This window comes from Pongo abelii, chromosome 6 (assembly GCF_028885655.2).
Source record: "Pongo abelii isolate AG06213 chromosome 6, NHGRI_mPonAbe1-v2.0_pri, whole genome shotgun sequence".
Lineage (NCBI taxonomy): Eukaryota > Metazoa > Chordata > Mammalia > Primates > Hominidae > Pongo > Pongo abelii.
This window is the reverse complement of record NC_071991.2, coordinates 152892467-152907967: the sequence shown is the minus strand read 5'-3', so window position 1 is coordinate 152907967 and position 15501 is coordinate 152892467. Positions and strand designations below refer to the sequence as shown.

The 15501-nt window shown below is 44.3% G+C and overlaps 1 protein-coding gene across 2 annotated transcripts; it reads right to left on the bottom strand.

Annotated features, from left to right (window-relative positions):
* Positions 1 to 2824: 2824 nt before the first annotated feature.
* INSIG1 (insulin induced gene 1) lies at positions 2825 to 15281 on the bottom strand. 2 transcript variants are annotated; one of them, XM_002818715.4, is made up of 6 exons: positions 15082 to 15281; positions 14344 to 14782; positions 11329 to 11453; positions 10687 to 10853; positions 10262 to 10361; positions 2825 to 4829 (listed from the first exon to the last, which is right to left on the bottom strand). In XM_002818715.4, exons 2-6 carry the CDS (start codon positions 14753 to 14755, stop codon positions 4800 to 4802), a joined length of 834 nt encoding a protein of 277 aa, XP_002818761.1. In that variant the 5' UTR covers positions 14756 to 14782; positions 15082 to 15281; the 3' UTR covers positions 2825 to 4799. The 2 variants fall into 2 exon arrangements, with proteins under 2 accessions (XP_002818761.1, XP_009241740.1); XM_009243465.4 differs by having other exon boundaries at positions 15014 to 15180.
* Between the last annotated feature and the right edge of the window lie 220 nt (positions 15282 to 15501).

Here is a 15501-nt window from a genome sequence, read left to right as displayed (position 1 = left end):
ATGATTATGAAAATCACGATAGTGATGATTATGATGATGGTGATTATGATGATATGATGTTGTGATGGTTATTGATGATGGAGATAGTGATGGTGATGGTGATGAGGATAATGGTGATGATGACAATGATGATAGTGATGATGACAATGATGATTGTGATAATGATAATGATGATAACGATGGTGATAATGATGGTGATGATAGTGATTATGATGGTGATAGTGATGGTGATGATAATAGTGGTGGTGATGATGACAGTGGGGGTCTGGCCTGCTGGGGGTCTGGCCTGCGGGAGGAAAGCAGCCTGACGGTGCCAACTCTGGTGGCCACTGTGACAAGTGCTCTGCAGCCCGGAGGAACTCTGGGAGGTTTGATGTAAAGAGGACAGCCAGGGATGACCCTTCGGTGAGGTCTGAGGGATGAACTGGAAGACACCTATGATTTTAAATGAAAAACTTGCCTGAGAGAAGACACAGAAAAAAATACAAAGAGCTAGGTTCTGATGAGGAAATTACTTCTGTGGATCCAGTGCTTTTGACTTCATCTTCCTTCTGTTCCTGAACTTGGGAACATGGAGAACAATGAGGAAAAAGGGTGTCAAAGCACTCAGAAAAATTAAGTGTCGAATACGTGGAAATAGTAATAAAAAACCACTTTTCATGTTATGTGACCATTTGTCTTGAAGACTACAAACGTAGACTGGCACTACCATACCTAAGGCACGATCTCAGCATGTTTACTCTTCCCTGAGAAAACCGGGCAAGAAGGGAAAGTAACATTTATTGAGAGCTTATCTTGTGCCAGGCACTATTAGGTGTTTTTATAAATGCTCAGGGAAGCCATTCTTCAGGTATGAATCTTACGAAGATTTATAAAGTCCACAGGGCACCATGTTTGGGTATTAGGACTTGGATCTATTTCATGCACCTTTTTCTTACCTTTCTTTGCATATTTTTGACTACGTTTAGGGATCAATATGAAATCCCTCCTGTGGCTAATTTATTGCTTACAAGCTCACCTCACTCCAAGACTAGGCAAAATGGTTGGTTAGTGAGGACTAGGCCAGCTTATTGCATAATATACATTAAGGCTAAATTTTATTATCTTTATTAATATTTTACAACACTAATACTCTTCAAAGAGAATATCCCTACAAGGGTATGCTAAAGTTACATTATTACAAAGAGATAATCTGAAACTCTGAGAAAGTGAACATTCTTCGTAAAAGGTCTGTTTTAACAGGTGAAGTAGAAAAGGCAAGTTTAGATTTATAATTGTTCCCTTCTCTCATTTCTTTTTACCACCAGGATAAAGGAAATGTCTATAATTCAAGGGTGGGGAGAGTGCCAGGTCACCAAACGATTGAATCTAATTCATTTAAACCAATCTGCCGGAAATCTTGCTTAGGTTAAGATCACAGGTGGCTTTTAAAACTAGCCAAACAGACAAAACATCCTTGAATCTATCTTGAGTTCCTATTTACTCAGCCTTGCTCATTCAGTTGAAAAGAAGTGAACAAGGAAACCTTTTGTAAATTACACACCTTACCCTTAATGAAATGGTTTCATTCCATCACTTGCTCAATAGATCAGAAGAATTCCAGGAAATGTTTAACCTCCAAAACTTATTCTAAAGCATGAATAGGCCAGGCGCGGTGGCTCACGTCTGCAATCCCAGCAGTTTGGGAGGCTGCGGCAGGCAGATCACTTGAGGTCAGGAGTTCGAGACCAGCCTGGCCAGCATGGTGAAACCTCATCTCTACTAAAAATACAAAAAAATTACCCAGGTGTGGTTGCGCATGCCTGTATTCCCAACTACCTGGGAGGCTGAGGCAGGAGAATGGCTTGAACCCAGGAGGCGGAGGTTGCAGTGAGCCAAGTTCGCGCCACTGCACTCTAGCCTGGGCAACAGAGCAAGACTCTGTCTCAAAAAACAAACAAACAAACATGAACTTAGACTAGTTTAGCAGGCATTCCTATACTCGATCCACATAAATTGGGTTAATCTCAGGCAAACCTCAAGTCTCTGTAATGAGGGAAATATTTTTATCATGAGATCTACCGTTTTTCCATACATGGATGTTTTATGTTTTAAATGTAGTAGAAATCTATTGGTTTGGATCTGTATTATAAAATGTATTGGTACATATAAGGTAAGGCCTTTCTCTGCTAGTATTGAAATGCGATTTCACAACTACAAGTAATGTTAAGCCTGCATAGCATTAATGTTCCGGGTGCTCAATGCATCTCTTCAGTTCTCATCCCATCGTGATAACCTGTGGGTACAAGTTATAACTCCAGCCATGCCGACTGGCAGCAGGGGAGCTGCCCCTGTGACAGGCCAGGCACGCTCACTCCTCCTGCCTGAAAACTGGGTGCCTGTGGTGGGGAGGGGTAAGGTGGCAGGTTCAATTCAGCTTGTGCTGCACTTAACTTTCTACCATAAGAAAAACACATACTGTTGACCCTTGAACAACACAGGGTTTGAACCTGTGGGCTCACTTATATACATGGAGCTTTTCCAACCAAACATGGTTTATTTGCTGAATGTGAAACCCACGTATAAGGAGGGCTGACTTTTAGTGTACGCAGGTTCTATAGGGCCAAGTGCCAGACTTGAGTATGCAGATTTTCGCATACGTGGGGTATCCTGGAACCAATGCCCTGCGTATATTGAAGGACGATTCAAATACTTCCCAAGAGGTTGTGTCAAAATTCAGTAAAATTTGAAGAACTGCAAAATATTTCTCCATTACAAATTCTAACATCCTACACAGAGAACACCACCCCAACTGTTTTTTAAAAAGCAAACATAAATACAACACTTGGTTTTGAACCTTTAATAAAAGTAAAAAATGAATGCAAAAAGAACACAATGTTGAAAACTTAGTATGAATGTGAATCTCACTAGATGTTCAAATCTGGTATAGTGCAAATTTTGTTCATACTATTTTACATTTTTACAAACTCAAATCACTTTGGTTCATATATTTTCTATAAACTATTGGCAAAAAATCTTCAAATTTACATTTTTTTGGCTACATTATTTCTAACAGATATAGATTTACTTCCGGTTTCGGAGAGAAAGACTTATTGTGTGTGCACGATCAAGTCTGTTTTAAAGATTCACTCACTGCTTTCATCTGATAACTTCTGGTTTTTCATAAAATGCTGACATCTTCATTGGAAATTTTTTTCATGTAACTGTTTTCATTTTCAGAAGATATATAAGGGGGTCATTCTGAAGTTCAGAATGATCCTATTTTTTAAAAAACAAAATTCCTCTAAAACAAATTAGCTTCAGGAACTTAAAATTTACTCCAAGACATTTCCCTCAAAACAAAGCAAAAAACCCCAGCAAAGATCATTACATACACAAAACCAAACACAAAGATCAGCGCTCACAGGCAAGTTCCTCTAAGCTTCCATTCTGCTGACTGGTGGCTTCCATTTAAAAGGAGTCTTTTAATCAAGCCACTTTCACAGAATTTAAAACAAACCAAACACATGTAAATTGCAAAACATAAAAAGGTAAATTTGTAAGTAAAAATGACTAAACCCACAAAACTGGAGTATTTCGAAGGTTGAGGGTTCAGTGGAGGGTGTAACACGAAAGGAACTTCACACCTGAAAGAAATCATTGCCGAGTTTCCTCCATGCAGCACTGAAATGAATGGAGAACCTTCTCTCGAACATCTCACACGTTAAAAAAAATAAATATTTAAGAGATACAAGGCTCAGATTGGTTTTCATATACATTGCACTTGAAGTTTAAGACCCAATACTTGCAAATTAGGTCTGGTATGGTCTATGCCATTAAATGAATACATTGTGCTCACCAATATCATTGACTATTTAGAAACACCACATGTTTAATGCAGTGACATATGCACTCTCCTTTTTACAAGGCAATCACAGATTGCAAATTCCATAGGGCTGTGGCAAAAAACAGTCATCTCTATTCTGTAGTAACAAAGAAACAAACAATTTTGGCTCACTAAGATTGAAATACATGGCAGACAGGTACTCACTCTTAGATGATTATGGATTTCGAAATAAACTTCACAAACTGAGGTGAAAATTCCAATATATTGCAGTGTGGGAACCAAGACTTTTCATTGCCTTTTGCTCAGTAAGATTGTCTACACAAACTTCCACAGGTGGAATGAAAAGCAGTTGACCCACTGGTGATACACACACGTGACCGTGTAAACACACCACTGCATGATGAACGAGCATGACCGTGAAGCGTGGCCACGCCGCGACCCCACTTAGAGTGTGACCTCTCTATAATCACTGCTGCTTTTCTTGTTTGTTGTTTTTTTTTTTTTTAAACACAGCCCTATTTTAAAAAATCTTTTGGATAAATATTATTCCTATTACACCATACTTCATGTTTGTTAAGCACCATCAACCTACCTCCTTTGGGCACTGATACAAAACTGAGAGTTGGTAATTGAGTCTTAGTTCAAGGCTTTGAAATACAGCAACTTGTTTTAATCACATGAATGAAATCTAATACTTGGGAAACTGCCACCTGCTTGAACCCGCCCAGCCTGGGCAGAATGCTCCAGGGCACAGACAGGCACCAGTGCGGACAGTCAAGGGAAGACTTCAGGGTAAGTCGTCATATTCTCCACCTCCCTATTCTAGACTAGGTGAACAGTGTTTTCCAGGAGTCATTTGTAGTCAGCCCGATCTAAATAGATTATTTAAGAAAAAAGATAATCTTTGTCATAATCCACAATCAGATTTTCTTCCAAAATCTTCCTTGCTCTCAGAATCGGTGGTTTTGAAGACTCAATCACTATGGGGCTTTTCAGGAACACCCTATGTGTAGAAAGGAAAAAAAAAAGGAAAGAAAAAATTAGCACTAAATATACAAATATTTTAATTACCAATTAAGTAGGTCCTAACATGGGAAAGATTAACACTTTCTTTGACTGAAGAAACAAGATTAAGAGGTGGGACATGTGGTGAGAACTAGAGCACAAGGCCGGCTCTCCCAGCTCCCCTGCGCCGTCCGCATGGCTCTGGCCCCATGAGCCACAGCTGTCACCTGCAAAATTAGGATAATTCTCTGCCTCAGGCGAAATTATGCTGCTAAGGCCCTTATATAAAGCCTGTTATATAAGTGTAAGATATTGGTGAAAGTATAACTAAATTAATATCTATATAAAGGAAACACCCAATTTTATCAAAGCATGGTGATGCTTAGGGTATGACAGGTTCCTGAAAGTTCTAACTGCAATTTAAGGGATTGAACCTTTATCTGAAGGGAGGTTTCTGCCACAAACCTTTATTAGTATCTGATGCCTGTGTTATAACCCACCTTACCAGCAGTTTGTTGAAACAGACATTGGAAATAGGTCATGCTTTGTAATACTGAAGCTCTGTGTGCCCTCAATTCACACAGAGCTTCACAGTTTGGAAATCCTTTCTACATATTCTTCCTCATCTGACCCTCACAGAGCTTCTGAGAGGTAGACACTACAGTTACTACTATGACCAGGCACCTCAGGGTAAATTCTCAATAGAGAACAGTATTTCACTGATGAAGAAGCAAACCCAGAGAGATTAAATGACCTTCCTGAGGCCATGGAGCTTCTGCTAAAGGGCAAAAGAGAAACCTCCATACAGATTTTTTTTCCCTCATAATTGTGACTTCCCATGTTACTTAACTGCCCTCCATTCACTTTAAGAGGAAGGAGCTGAGCGCCTCACCTTCAGCAATGAAGGAGATTACTCATCCAGAAAACCGCAAGATCCTCTCATCTAAACAGACAGGTAAGAAACTCACGAGTCTGGGTTGAGTCACCCAGGTATGCCAGTTACTACCCTGGGGACACACACAATAAGATCTTCTACGAAACATACATGCTTTTAGGAATTGATAATGTGAAAGCATTGCCAATTGTTAAATATGAACACTGGGAGGGTTCTATACAAACTGCAGCGAGAAAACAAAAGAGCAAACTCTTGGCAGCAACCTGGAAAGAAAACTGGTCATCACATTTGACTACCTGTTCACGAATGTGCTGATAAATAAATGGCAAGTGGACTTTTACAATCCCTGGTCGACAGAGGCCACAGTGAGGCCTGGCATTAGCGTAAGAACACAAAGACGCCAGAGACGAATGACAACCAGCCTGGGCGGACCTGACACGTGGCACAGGGACTTCCAGCAGTGTTGCCTAATGGTGGCACATTGTAAATGGCAATATGGATCCTCCTCTCAACCCAGACACCAACAAAGGCTGCTGTAAACCTACTTCCAGGGTGAAGGCAGGTGCGAGCTATGTGTTGAAAGGGCAGTGTGGTATGCTAATGAGAAGCATGGTGCCACGTCCACCTCCGCCACCCACTTGGCCAAGTTGTTTAATCTTCCTAAGCTGCAATTTCCCCTTTTAAAAATGGGCTAATAATAGTTTCTACTTCAAAGAGTTGTGTTATGAGGACTAAACTGGCTAACAATGGAAACGTTTAGCACAATGCCTCCTGTGCAGCAGTAAGAGCCCGATAAATGTAAACCCTCAATAACAATAATAGTATTATTATCATTAGCAGCTGAATTGGGTCAATCAAAAACAGGAACGGAAAATTAAATCCCAAGCTGACACTGAGGTGGGCGGAACTCTGCCTCCAGGTGGCCCAGTGGGGCCAGGCAGTGGAAGCAGGACAGGCTTGATTGCTGTTGGCAGTTTGCAGCTTACTCTTGAGAAAGGACTTGAAGCTACAAACAGCAACAACTACAAGTTCTATAAATGATGGTTACAGACTCATTTTCTTTTAAACATACAGGCTGGGCCGGGCGCAGTGGCTCATGACTGTAATCCCAGCACTTTGGGAGGCTGAGGCGGGTGGATCACCTGAGGTCAGGAGTTCGAGACCAGCCTGGCCAACATGGCGAAACCCCGTCTCTACCAAAAATACAAAAATTAGCCAGGTGCAGTGGTGGGCGCCTGTGATCCCAGCTACGTGGGGAGGCTGAGGCAGGATAATCATTTGAACCTGGGAGACGGAGGTTGCAGTGAGCCAAGATTGTGCCACTGCACTTTAGTCTGGGTGACAAAGCAAGACTCCATCTCAAAAAAAAAAAAAAGATAAAAACAAACAAACAAAAAGCAAACAAAAAAACCATAACAGACTGATAACAAATGTTTCTGCTGTATTTTCGGACACAAAGGACAATGGCATGTGGGGGTGAAAATACCACATAGAAAAAGCTAGGAGACCATATAACTTGAAGCAAAGCCAACTTGTAACTTTTGAGCATGGTTATTCTTGCAAGTAACTATGTTTCTTCTTAAGGGAGGGAAGCGTCAGTTAGAACAAAGGCATCTGAAGAGAACTGAGACAGCTAAGAAGGAGAGGGTGTCAAGTGCACTGGGCAAAACCATCAGCACCAAACACAGACCTCGAATTACCCTGGATCTGGGCGGGTCTGGTACCGGTGCTGAACTGAGCCTTGGAATCTCTTCACCTTCAGACTGTCATCAACTTCACTCTCGTCACCTCCCTTCACAAAGCCTTACTTGGTGTAGGTTTCAACCTTAAACCAATAGCTCTTAGATACTATCACTGGAACATCCAGCCACTTCCATTTTGTGAGTCAACAGTATGACAAGAGTGGAATGTGGGGAAGGCTGCCCTGGGAGAAAACACGCACCACGAATGCGACCTGGGGTACAGCCTGAGGAACGGATGCAGCAGGAGGCAGGGGACTGCACTGTGAAGCCCCTGGGCCATTTCCGGAGTTTGATGGATGGAAATGAGTTTGCAAATTTTGAAGAGAAAAAAGAGTAACAGTTGAGATCCAGAGGTAAGGATTTAAGTATTTATGAATAAAAACGGTGGTAGGCGGGGTTAGGCTTAGAACCTCAGAGGTCAGTTTCATGTCATAGCCCAGTAGGGAAGGGGATTAAGGCAGTGGTCTCTCTCCTCCAGTTTTTTTTTTTTGAGATGGAGTCTTGCTCTGTCACCCAGGCTGGAGTGCAGTGGCACAATCTCGGCTCACTGCAAGCTCCGCCTCCCAGGTTCACGCCATTCTCCTGCCTCAGCCTCCCAAGTAGCTGGGATTACAGGCGCCCACCACCACGCCCGGCTAATTTTTTTTTTTGTATTTTTAGTACAGACGGGGTTTCACCGTGTTAGCCAGGATGGTCTCGATCTCCTGACCTCGTGATCCGCCCGCCTCGGCCTCCCAAAGTGCTGGGATTACAGGCGTGAGCCACCGTGCCCGGCCTCTCTCCTCCAGTTTTAAGATATGAGAACATCCAAACATTTTCCCCCAAGCTTAAAGAATAAAAAGGATGAAGAGAAAGCTGAAGTAAGGAGAATTATAATTACACCAACTGTCCTATTTTGAGTTACCTTTAACATTTTTTTCTGTAAGCAAAGGAGCACAGCAGGGATTACTTAATGAAACTATCTTCAAAACTGAAAATGTTTCCTCCAACCATTTCTAGATGTTTAGAGTTTATGAATGTTGTGAAATTTCTACCTCCACCAAAATAATGCTTATTTCTTAAAACCGATTTAAAAAGCCTTGACATATAACAGCATCAACCTATCATACAGAAATAACCAACTCTTTAAATGTTATTCAAGTTGTAGTTATAATGTGTAATTAGTCAATCTGGTTGAGGACAATTTTATTCTAAAAACCTTCTTAGGAATTCTCTCCCAAAGAGTACTGAAACAAAAATCTCAAAGCAAGAAAGCAATGATGGAGTTGCCAACTCTCCTTTGAAGACTGTTAACGGGGATGATGGCGAGTGCATGAAAACAACATACTATTTTCATGTGGGACCATCCGACTAGATTTTTAATATTAACAAAAGCAAGGCCAGGCTCACGCCTATAATCCCAGTGCTTTGGGAGGCCAAGGTGGGAGGATCGCTTGAGCCCATGAGTTCGAGCCCGGCCTGGACAACGCAGGGAGATAACATCTCCACAAAAAAATAAAAAAGTTAGCTGAGCATGGTGGCATGTGCCTGTAATCCCAGCTACTCGGAGGCTGAAGTGGGAGGACTGCTTGAGCCCGGGAGCTCAAGGTTACAGTGAGCTATGATGGCACCACTGCACTCCAGAGCTCTGTCTCAAAAAAAAAAAGCAAGCAAGCAAGCAAAGTCCTTTCTTCTCCATCATGAGAAATTTGGCAGCAGAGACTCAGTAACCAGTGGAACACTGCAAATTCTACTTGTAATTACTTCTGTTTTTGTGAAACAGCCAAGTGGCCTTCAAATTCAACTCCTCACGGAAGGGTATCAGCTGGCAAAAATAAATGTACTGTTTTAAAAATAGCATGAGGTACCAAGATAAGTTTTCCCAGAGCTTATCTCCGAAAGCAACAGCTATAGGTTTTTTTTTTTTAATTTACTTTATTTCAGCCTGCCAAAGTCAACTCAAAATAACATTTAAAAGTCCACCTCTATTTTTTTAAATTGAAGTGCTAAGATGTCAATTTTTAACTAATGAGAACTGCTAAAACCATCCTGGAGTTCATCCACCTTTCCATCTCCCTCAGGGGGGCTGTGAGAGAAGCTCTGCGGGGTAGCGCTGCTTTCGCCTGCAGTAAGAACAGATGCAATGTTCAGGCAGGACAGTCCGTCTACATAGTGACCCGGCCACGTGCAGCGGTGCTCTCATCACCACTTCTCCATGCCCAGGGCCACCTGCCCCACAGAAAGGTGCTGCCTGCCTGAACCAGACTGTCCCCTTGCCCGCCCACACCAGGCCCTGCCCTGGCCCGAGACAGATTCTGCAGCCTCAGGCTCGATTTGCTTGACTGTAGACTAAGAGGCCAGCATCATCTGCATCCAATCTGATTTTGTGAAAAGAAACACTGGTGGACTGATGCTCAGGGAGCAAAGTATCACTGCATGAGGTCATCCAGATCTGCTTCCGATGGTGAAGGAGGAGGGGACACTCACACACCAGTCACTTTCTCTACTGCTTACTATAGAAATTTCAAGAATTCAGAACACTGACCACATCTGCAATTCAAAGGGGCAGTGCGAGGGCTCTAGTTCCTTTTCTAGATCAAATATTAAGAATTTATGCATCTATGAATCTTTATAATTTAGCAAAGAATTACCTGGGTATCATTACCTATTTTTTTAAATATAAGCTTTTCTCAGTAGTTGTCACTCAAGTCTGAACCAGAATATATAAACACAAATTTGAATGTATCATGTAAAGTCACTCTATCAAGGTAAAGAGACGCAAGTTTTAGAAGATAATATGATCATTTCACTTACCATAGCTAACTGTCGTCCTATGTTCCCCACTGTGACACCTCCTGAGAAAAATATACAAGGGAGCCAAGAACGAATATAGAGGAAATCTGGGGATGTATACCTGGAGCGAGAAAAGAAACTGTGCCTTAGCAGTCGATTTCACCTGGCCCATTCTACATCACAGATGCTCTGTAGTGGGATATGCAGAACGCATATCAACCATCCAATGTTACAAATGTTCGTATTTGTTTGGTTGTAACTGCTACTACTTGGTTTTCCTTTGCATTACATTAAGTTATGGATAGCAGCATTTTTGAGAATTTCATGCCTGAATCTGTATCATTCTATATAAAAACCAAATAAAATATGAAAATATTTAAGCTTAGTGGATGTTTTAATGAAAGTTAAGTAAGCTTTCCAAAGCCAATATTTGAAAACACACTTACTGATAGACACCATTATACACGAGAAACTGCGTGATCAGCGTAGCTAGAAAAGCTATGGTGATCCCCAGCCCAAGGCCACTTCTGGAACGATCAAATGTCCACCAAAGGCCCAAAGATAGGGCTGCTAAAGTCAGGGACAGCTGGACATTATTGGCAAAATCCAATTTCTGGTGATGTAAAAGTTAAGGAAAAGTTCGCTGATTCTTATTAAGATAAAAAGCATAAAGAAAACCACAAGGGTTAAAAACATGGGTATTTTATTATTGTACCACAAATAATTCACTGTCCATAAAAACTGTGTAATGAGCTAAAGAAAGGATTTGTTGGATACAGGTTACAGTAATCATTAAGATCACCTGAAATCTCCCTGCCATCACGGAGTCAAAAACTTAACCATAAGAATAAACTTGCTGAAAGCTACATATAAAATGCTGCTAGCATTTTGACCATAAAACAATATATTTTACTATGAAGTCATCAATAGCCCCATTCTTCTTTCTCTTTTTAGTAATTTGAAATGGGTAGGTAACACCATCATGTCTGTATTATCACATGGAGTCATTTGAGTATATAACAAAACAAAACGCTTCAATATATAACCTAAGAAGATACTCTGGACATAGCACAGAAAATTAAGGATACAGCACTGGCGTGGTTAATGCCAACAAAAACTGCTATGCAGCGCATGACACTGGCCCATTCTCTCTTAAATTTGTGGGGTTCTCCGAGATGACTGTCGATACAGGGGTACAGTAGGCCAACAACAGCTGTTTTAGAAAAGATGACAATGTTAGAATACAGCAGATTCAAGTTCCAGAATTTCAACGTGGTCATTAGTAACATAGTACATTACTCAAACCAGTCCTTTTCCTAGAAAAAATTATCAGCTACAACTTCAGAGTGATTTTATATTCTTGTTCTCTTTGAGTACCACTCCCACAAAATTGTACTGTAGAAAAGTTTTTTAAAAATCACTATTATTTAGTGTAGTTGAACATGTCTCAGTAAACACTGAAAGGAATCAAGCAGGGATTATTCATATTAATATGAGCAATATGTAACCTTATATTTAATATCCACGTTTGCCTAAAGCACACAGAACTTAAACGACTATGTAGTTCACCTTGCCTTTTCATCCAGTGTGATTTCTATCTTACAATAAAAAGGTTAGCATCTGTCCACACCCTGTCACATCACAGCTCTGACACTCCTGCCACCACCCAGTACTGGATTGGGTACGTGATGAGATACATATCTGCTGATGTGACTTTCAGTCTGGGTCACATGCTCCTAGAGTGGCCCTGGAGTTGATTTTCGGGGGTTCTAGCATGTACTGTACGAGACACTGAGCACCTACTGTGCACACATGCCTGTGGGCAAGTACGGGGCGAGACAGCCCCACACAGTCTTCGCTTATTCTCCATCTGGTTCCCGCATGGTCAAGCCTCAAGCTGTGGAAAGAACACCAGACCAGGAAGAGAAAACTCGCCTCAAATCCCAGCTTGCCCTCTGATGGGACGTGGCCCTGCATGTTTGTTTTCTCATGTGTAAAATTATATGGATTATGTAACCAGGACACAGAGAAAGAAGAGATCACTGTGGTCTGGAATAGTTATTCTTTATAGACATGAACTTGGAATTTGGACAGGTAGGAAGGAATGGCATTCCAAAAGAGAAATAAAATGGCAAAAATGAAGGCAGGAATGAATGTCTGTAGCGGGGAGTGGGGTGCCAGCCTGTGGGGTTGGAGGCCCGGACACAAGGGTCACTGTGTCCCAGGGCTCTTGAGAACCCTGCAATTGTTTCACCTCAGTCTAGTATGAAAGAAATATACATTTTAGGTTAAACTGAGAAACAAGAAACACAGTTTGCATCAAACATTCAGATAAAAAATGTTCAGTTTTCAATTTATTATACTTAATCAGGTTCTAATTTTGGAGTTCTGAAAAACGGACCCCCCCAAATTAACTTTACTTCGCTATAGCTTAATCTTACCTTTTAAGGTTAAAAACTAAATAGGTAAAAAGCATACTATGAAAAATTTTACTTACGCTCTTGGCTGATGGTTTTAAAAAAAAGTAGAATATAAGAGTATGAGAAATTGTCCAGATATTCCTAGAAACCCTTGAGGCTCCAATTACAAATACTGAAGGCTAAACTATTTCATTTCTAAGATCAAGTTTTTGGTTAAAGGAAAGAAACTATTCTGCGAAATGTACATGAAACATGGAATTTTAAATCTAGATACATTTCTCAAAAAATTTTCAATTAGTACAGCCACATAGTTAAAGTGTTTCGAAAAACGAAAGAGGATCCCGTCCCTCTGAGAACACATATGAAAACATTCTACCCACTGCTTAATCATTCCAGACACATATCCTCGTTCTTGAACACACAGCCCTCTGTTAATCTGCTACAAAACTCTTTGCTGCTTGCTGTTTTCAGTGAGTCAACTGAGGCAATGTGTTTCCACAGTTCAGGAGACACACCTACTGAGGCAGCATGAGCAGTTAGCAACGATGGCTTGGCCCCTTTCTACCTGCGCACGCTTGGATGTGACTTCACCTGTGATTCAGTTTCCACATCTACAAACGAAGCTACACATGGTATTGCTGTAAAGAATGAACACAGCAAAGCATCTGAAGCCTATGGTCAGCAGTCAGCTGACAAACGTCAGCCACAAAGCAAACAGGATGCTCCCTGCACTGCACTGGAGTCACTTCCATACTGGTTTGTTTTCCCCACCAGACTCTAAGCTGCTTAAGGACAGGGGCTTGTGGTGCTCACTTTCGGATTAACATTTCAACAGCTTATAGAGTTGAGGTTGCAGAAAGCACCCGACAAGCTCGTTAAATAAACAAATGCTGTGTGACTACAGGAGCAGTAAGTGATCTGCTGGGCCAAGATCAACTCAACATTTCTATAAAAGCGGTTCAATGATAGCCAAGAAAGTCTACTACACACACCCAGCAGTCCCCGTGTCCACAGCTCAGACTGACCCAGTGTTACATTGTACAACATCTATGCTACTGCTTGGGTGTACGAAAATCTAAACGCCGTAAGGGGGTTACTCTTTTCCTTAAGAAGGTAATCTACAAAGCTCTAACAGTTCAGGGGGTAGAGGTTTGGCTTCAGACCACAGTTTACTCAGCGACCCGGCAGAAGGACGTGCTGAGAAGTTGCTCCCCTGGCAACCGCCTCCTGAACACATGTGACGGGTTTGTTTTCAGTTATCCAGCAGGGTAGCATGTTTGCTGCCGCGACCAATGGCCTTTCAGTCCCGCTGCTCACCAGTTCCCCAGGCGGCCAATCCGGGGAGACTGGCGCGGGATGACAGCTGGGGCTGTACCCGGACGCCAGGAGGGAAGGGCCCTCAGTCAGCTTGGCACAGCACCTGCTTGAACAGCCAATTATCTCCCTGCCTCATCTCCATCATTGTGCCTCCTCAAACTTCAGAGACCTGCGGCCCGAACCCGCCCTCGGGGGTGCCAGGTCCTCTCTACCCCTCCTTCATTTCTCTAAATCCCAAGACTGGAGATGCACACTTTCAATCTGTGGATAGTTCCAGTTTCAAATGCATGCTTCTTATAGGCTGAAAAGTACTTTCAACCGAAAAGACACCCTTTTTACTTCCAAAGAAACAGGAGGGGTACTCACCAGCTGCTGTCCCGCAGCAGGGAGGGACCCACCAGGCGGAGGAAAAGATGGTGGCGATCACCTCCTCGGGGAAGAGAGTGACATTCCTCTGGATCTGCAGCAGGTTGAGCACCAGGGCTAGGACCACCCCAACCGAGAAGAGCACGAGGCTCCTCTGCACCAGGCGATGATGCCAGGTGTTGGGGTACGGGCCGCCGGGCTCGGGGCCGCTCATCGCAGCACTGTGGCCCCTGGACGCGGGGTCAGCGTCCGGGGCACCGTGGGCCGCCAGCAGGGAGGGCCCGGAGACGGAAGCGTTGATCATCTCCCCAACCTTGGCCGCCAGCCCCGCGGCGCTGGCTCGCGGGGGGCCTCGGCGCCTCGCGCTGTGCGCACAGGAGCAGCTCCAGAAGTGGTCGTGCAATCTGGGCATCGGTCACCCGCGTCCAAGAGGCGCTTCCTGGAAAAAGGGGGTCATCAAGTTCACTCAGAAGAGACAAAGAGCGAGGAAGGCCCCGCGGGACGCGAACCCCGGCACCCGGGACAGGCGGCAGCGCCGCCCCCCAAGGTTAGACCCCCGTGCGCCCGCCCGGGGCCAGCGGCGGACGGGACCCGAGTTCACAGCGAGCAGCACCCCCGGCCCCAGCGGGGCCCGCGTCCCAAAGACCCAACGGGGCCCGCGCCCACCTACCTCCGGGGAGGACCGGCTGCGGCGCGACCAAAGCCCGCCCGCGACCCCCATCCCAGCCCGCCGCCTACCTGACCAAGAGGCGCCCGCCCGCGGGCTCTCCGAACGGAGGCGGGGCGGGAGAAAGGAGGAGTCACGGCCCGGGACGGCCCCAAGTTCGGCCGCAGCGCCTGGCGGGCGCGCGGGTTTATATGGCGGGCCGAGCGGCCCGCGTCACGTGACCCTGCCCGGCCTACCCGCCGCCCGCGCGCACCGCCCAGGGGCGTGGCCTGAGCTTGCCCCGCCCCGCCCGCGAGCCCGTCCGCACGCGGTCTGGTGAGGCGGCCGCAACCAATGGGAGGCCGACGGCCCATATGACGTGCGCACACGCCACCGCCGGCCCGCGCGCGCTCGGGCGGGAGCCTCGGCACGGACTGTGGGGCGTGTGGCGGCTGCGGGGCACGCGGGCCCGAGCGGGACGGGCCGGCTGCGAGGGGGCGGCCGCGGAGCTG

Coding starts and splice junctions, on each gene's coding strand:
- INSIG1 (XM_002818715.4), bottom strand. CDS start 14,755: ATGCCCAGATTGCACGACCACTTCTGGAGCTGCTCCTGTGCGCACAGC. Junction 10,854..11,328: donor GCATTAACCACGCCAGTGCT/GTATCCTTAATT, acceptor TTACATCACCAG/AAATTGGATTTTGCCAATAA. Junction 4,830..10,261: donor TAGGACGACAGTTAGCTATG/GTAAGTGAAATG, acceptor TTCTACACATAG/GGTGTTCCTGAAAAGCCCCA.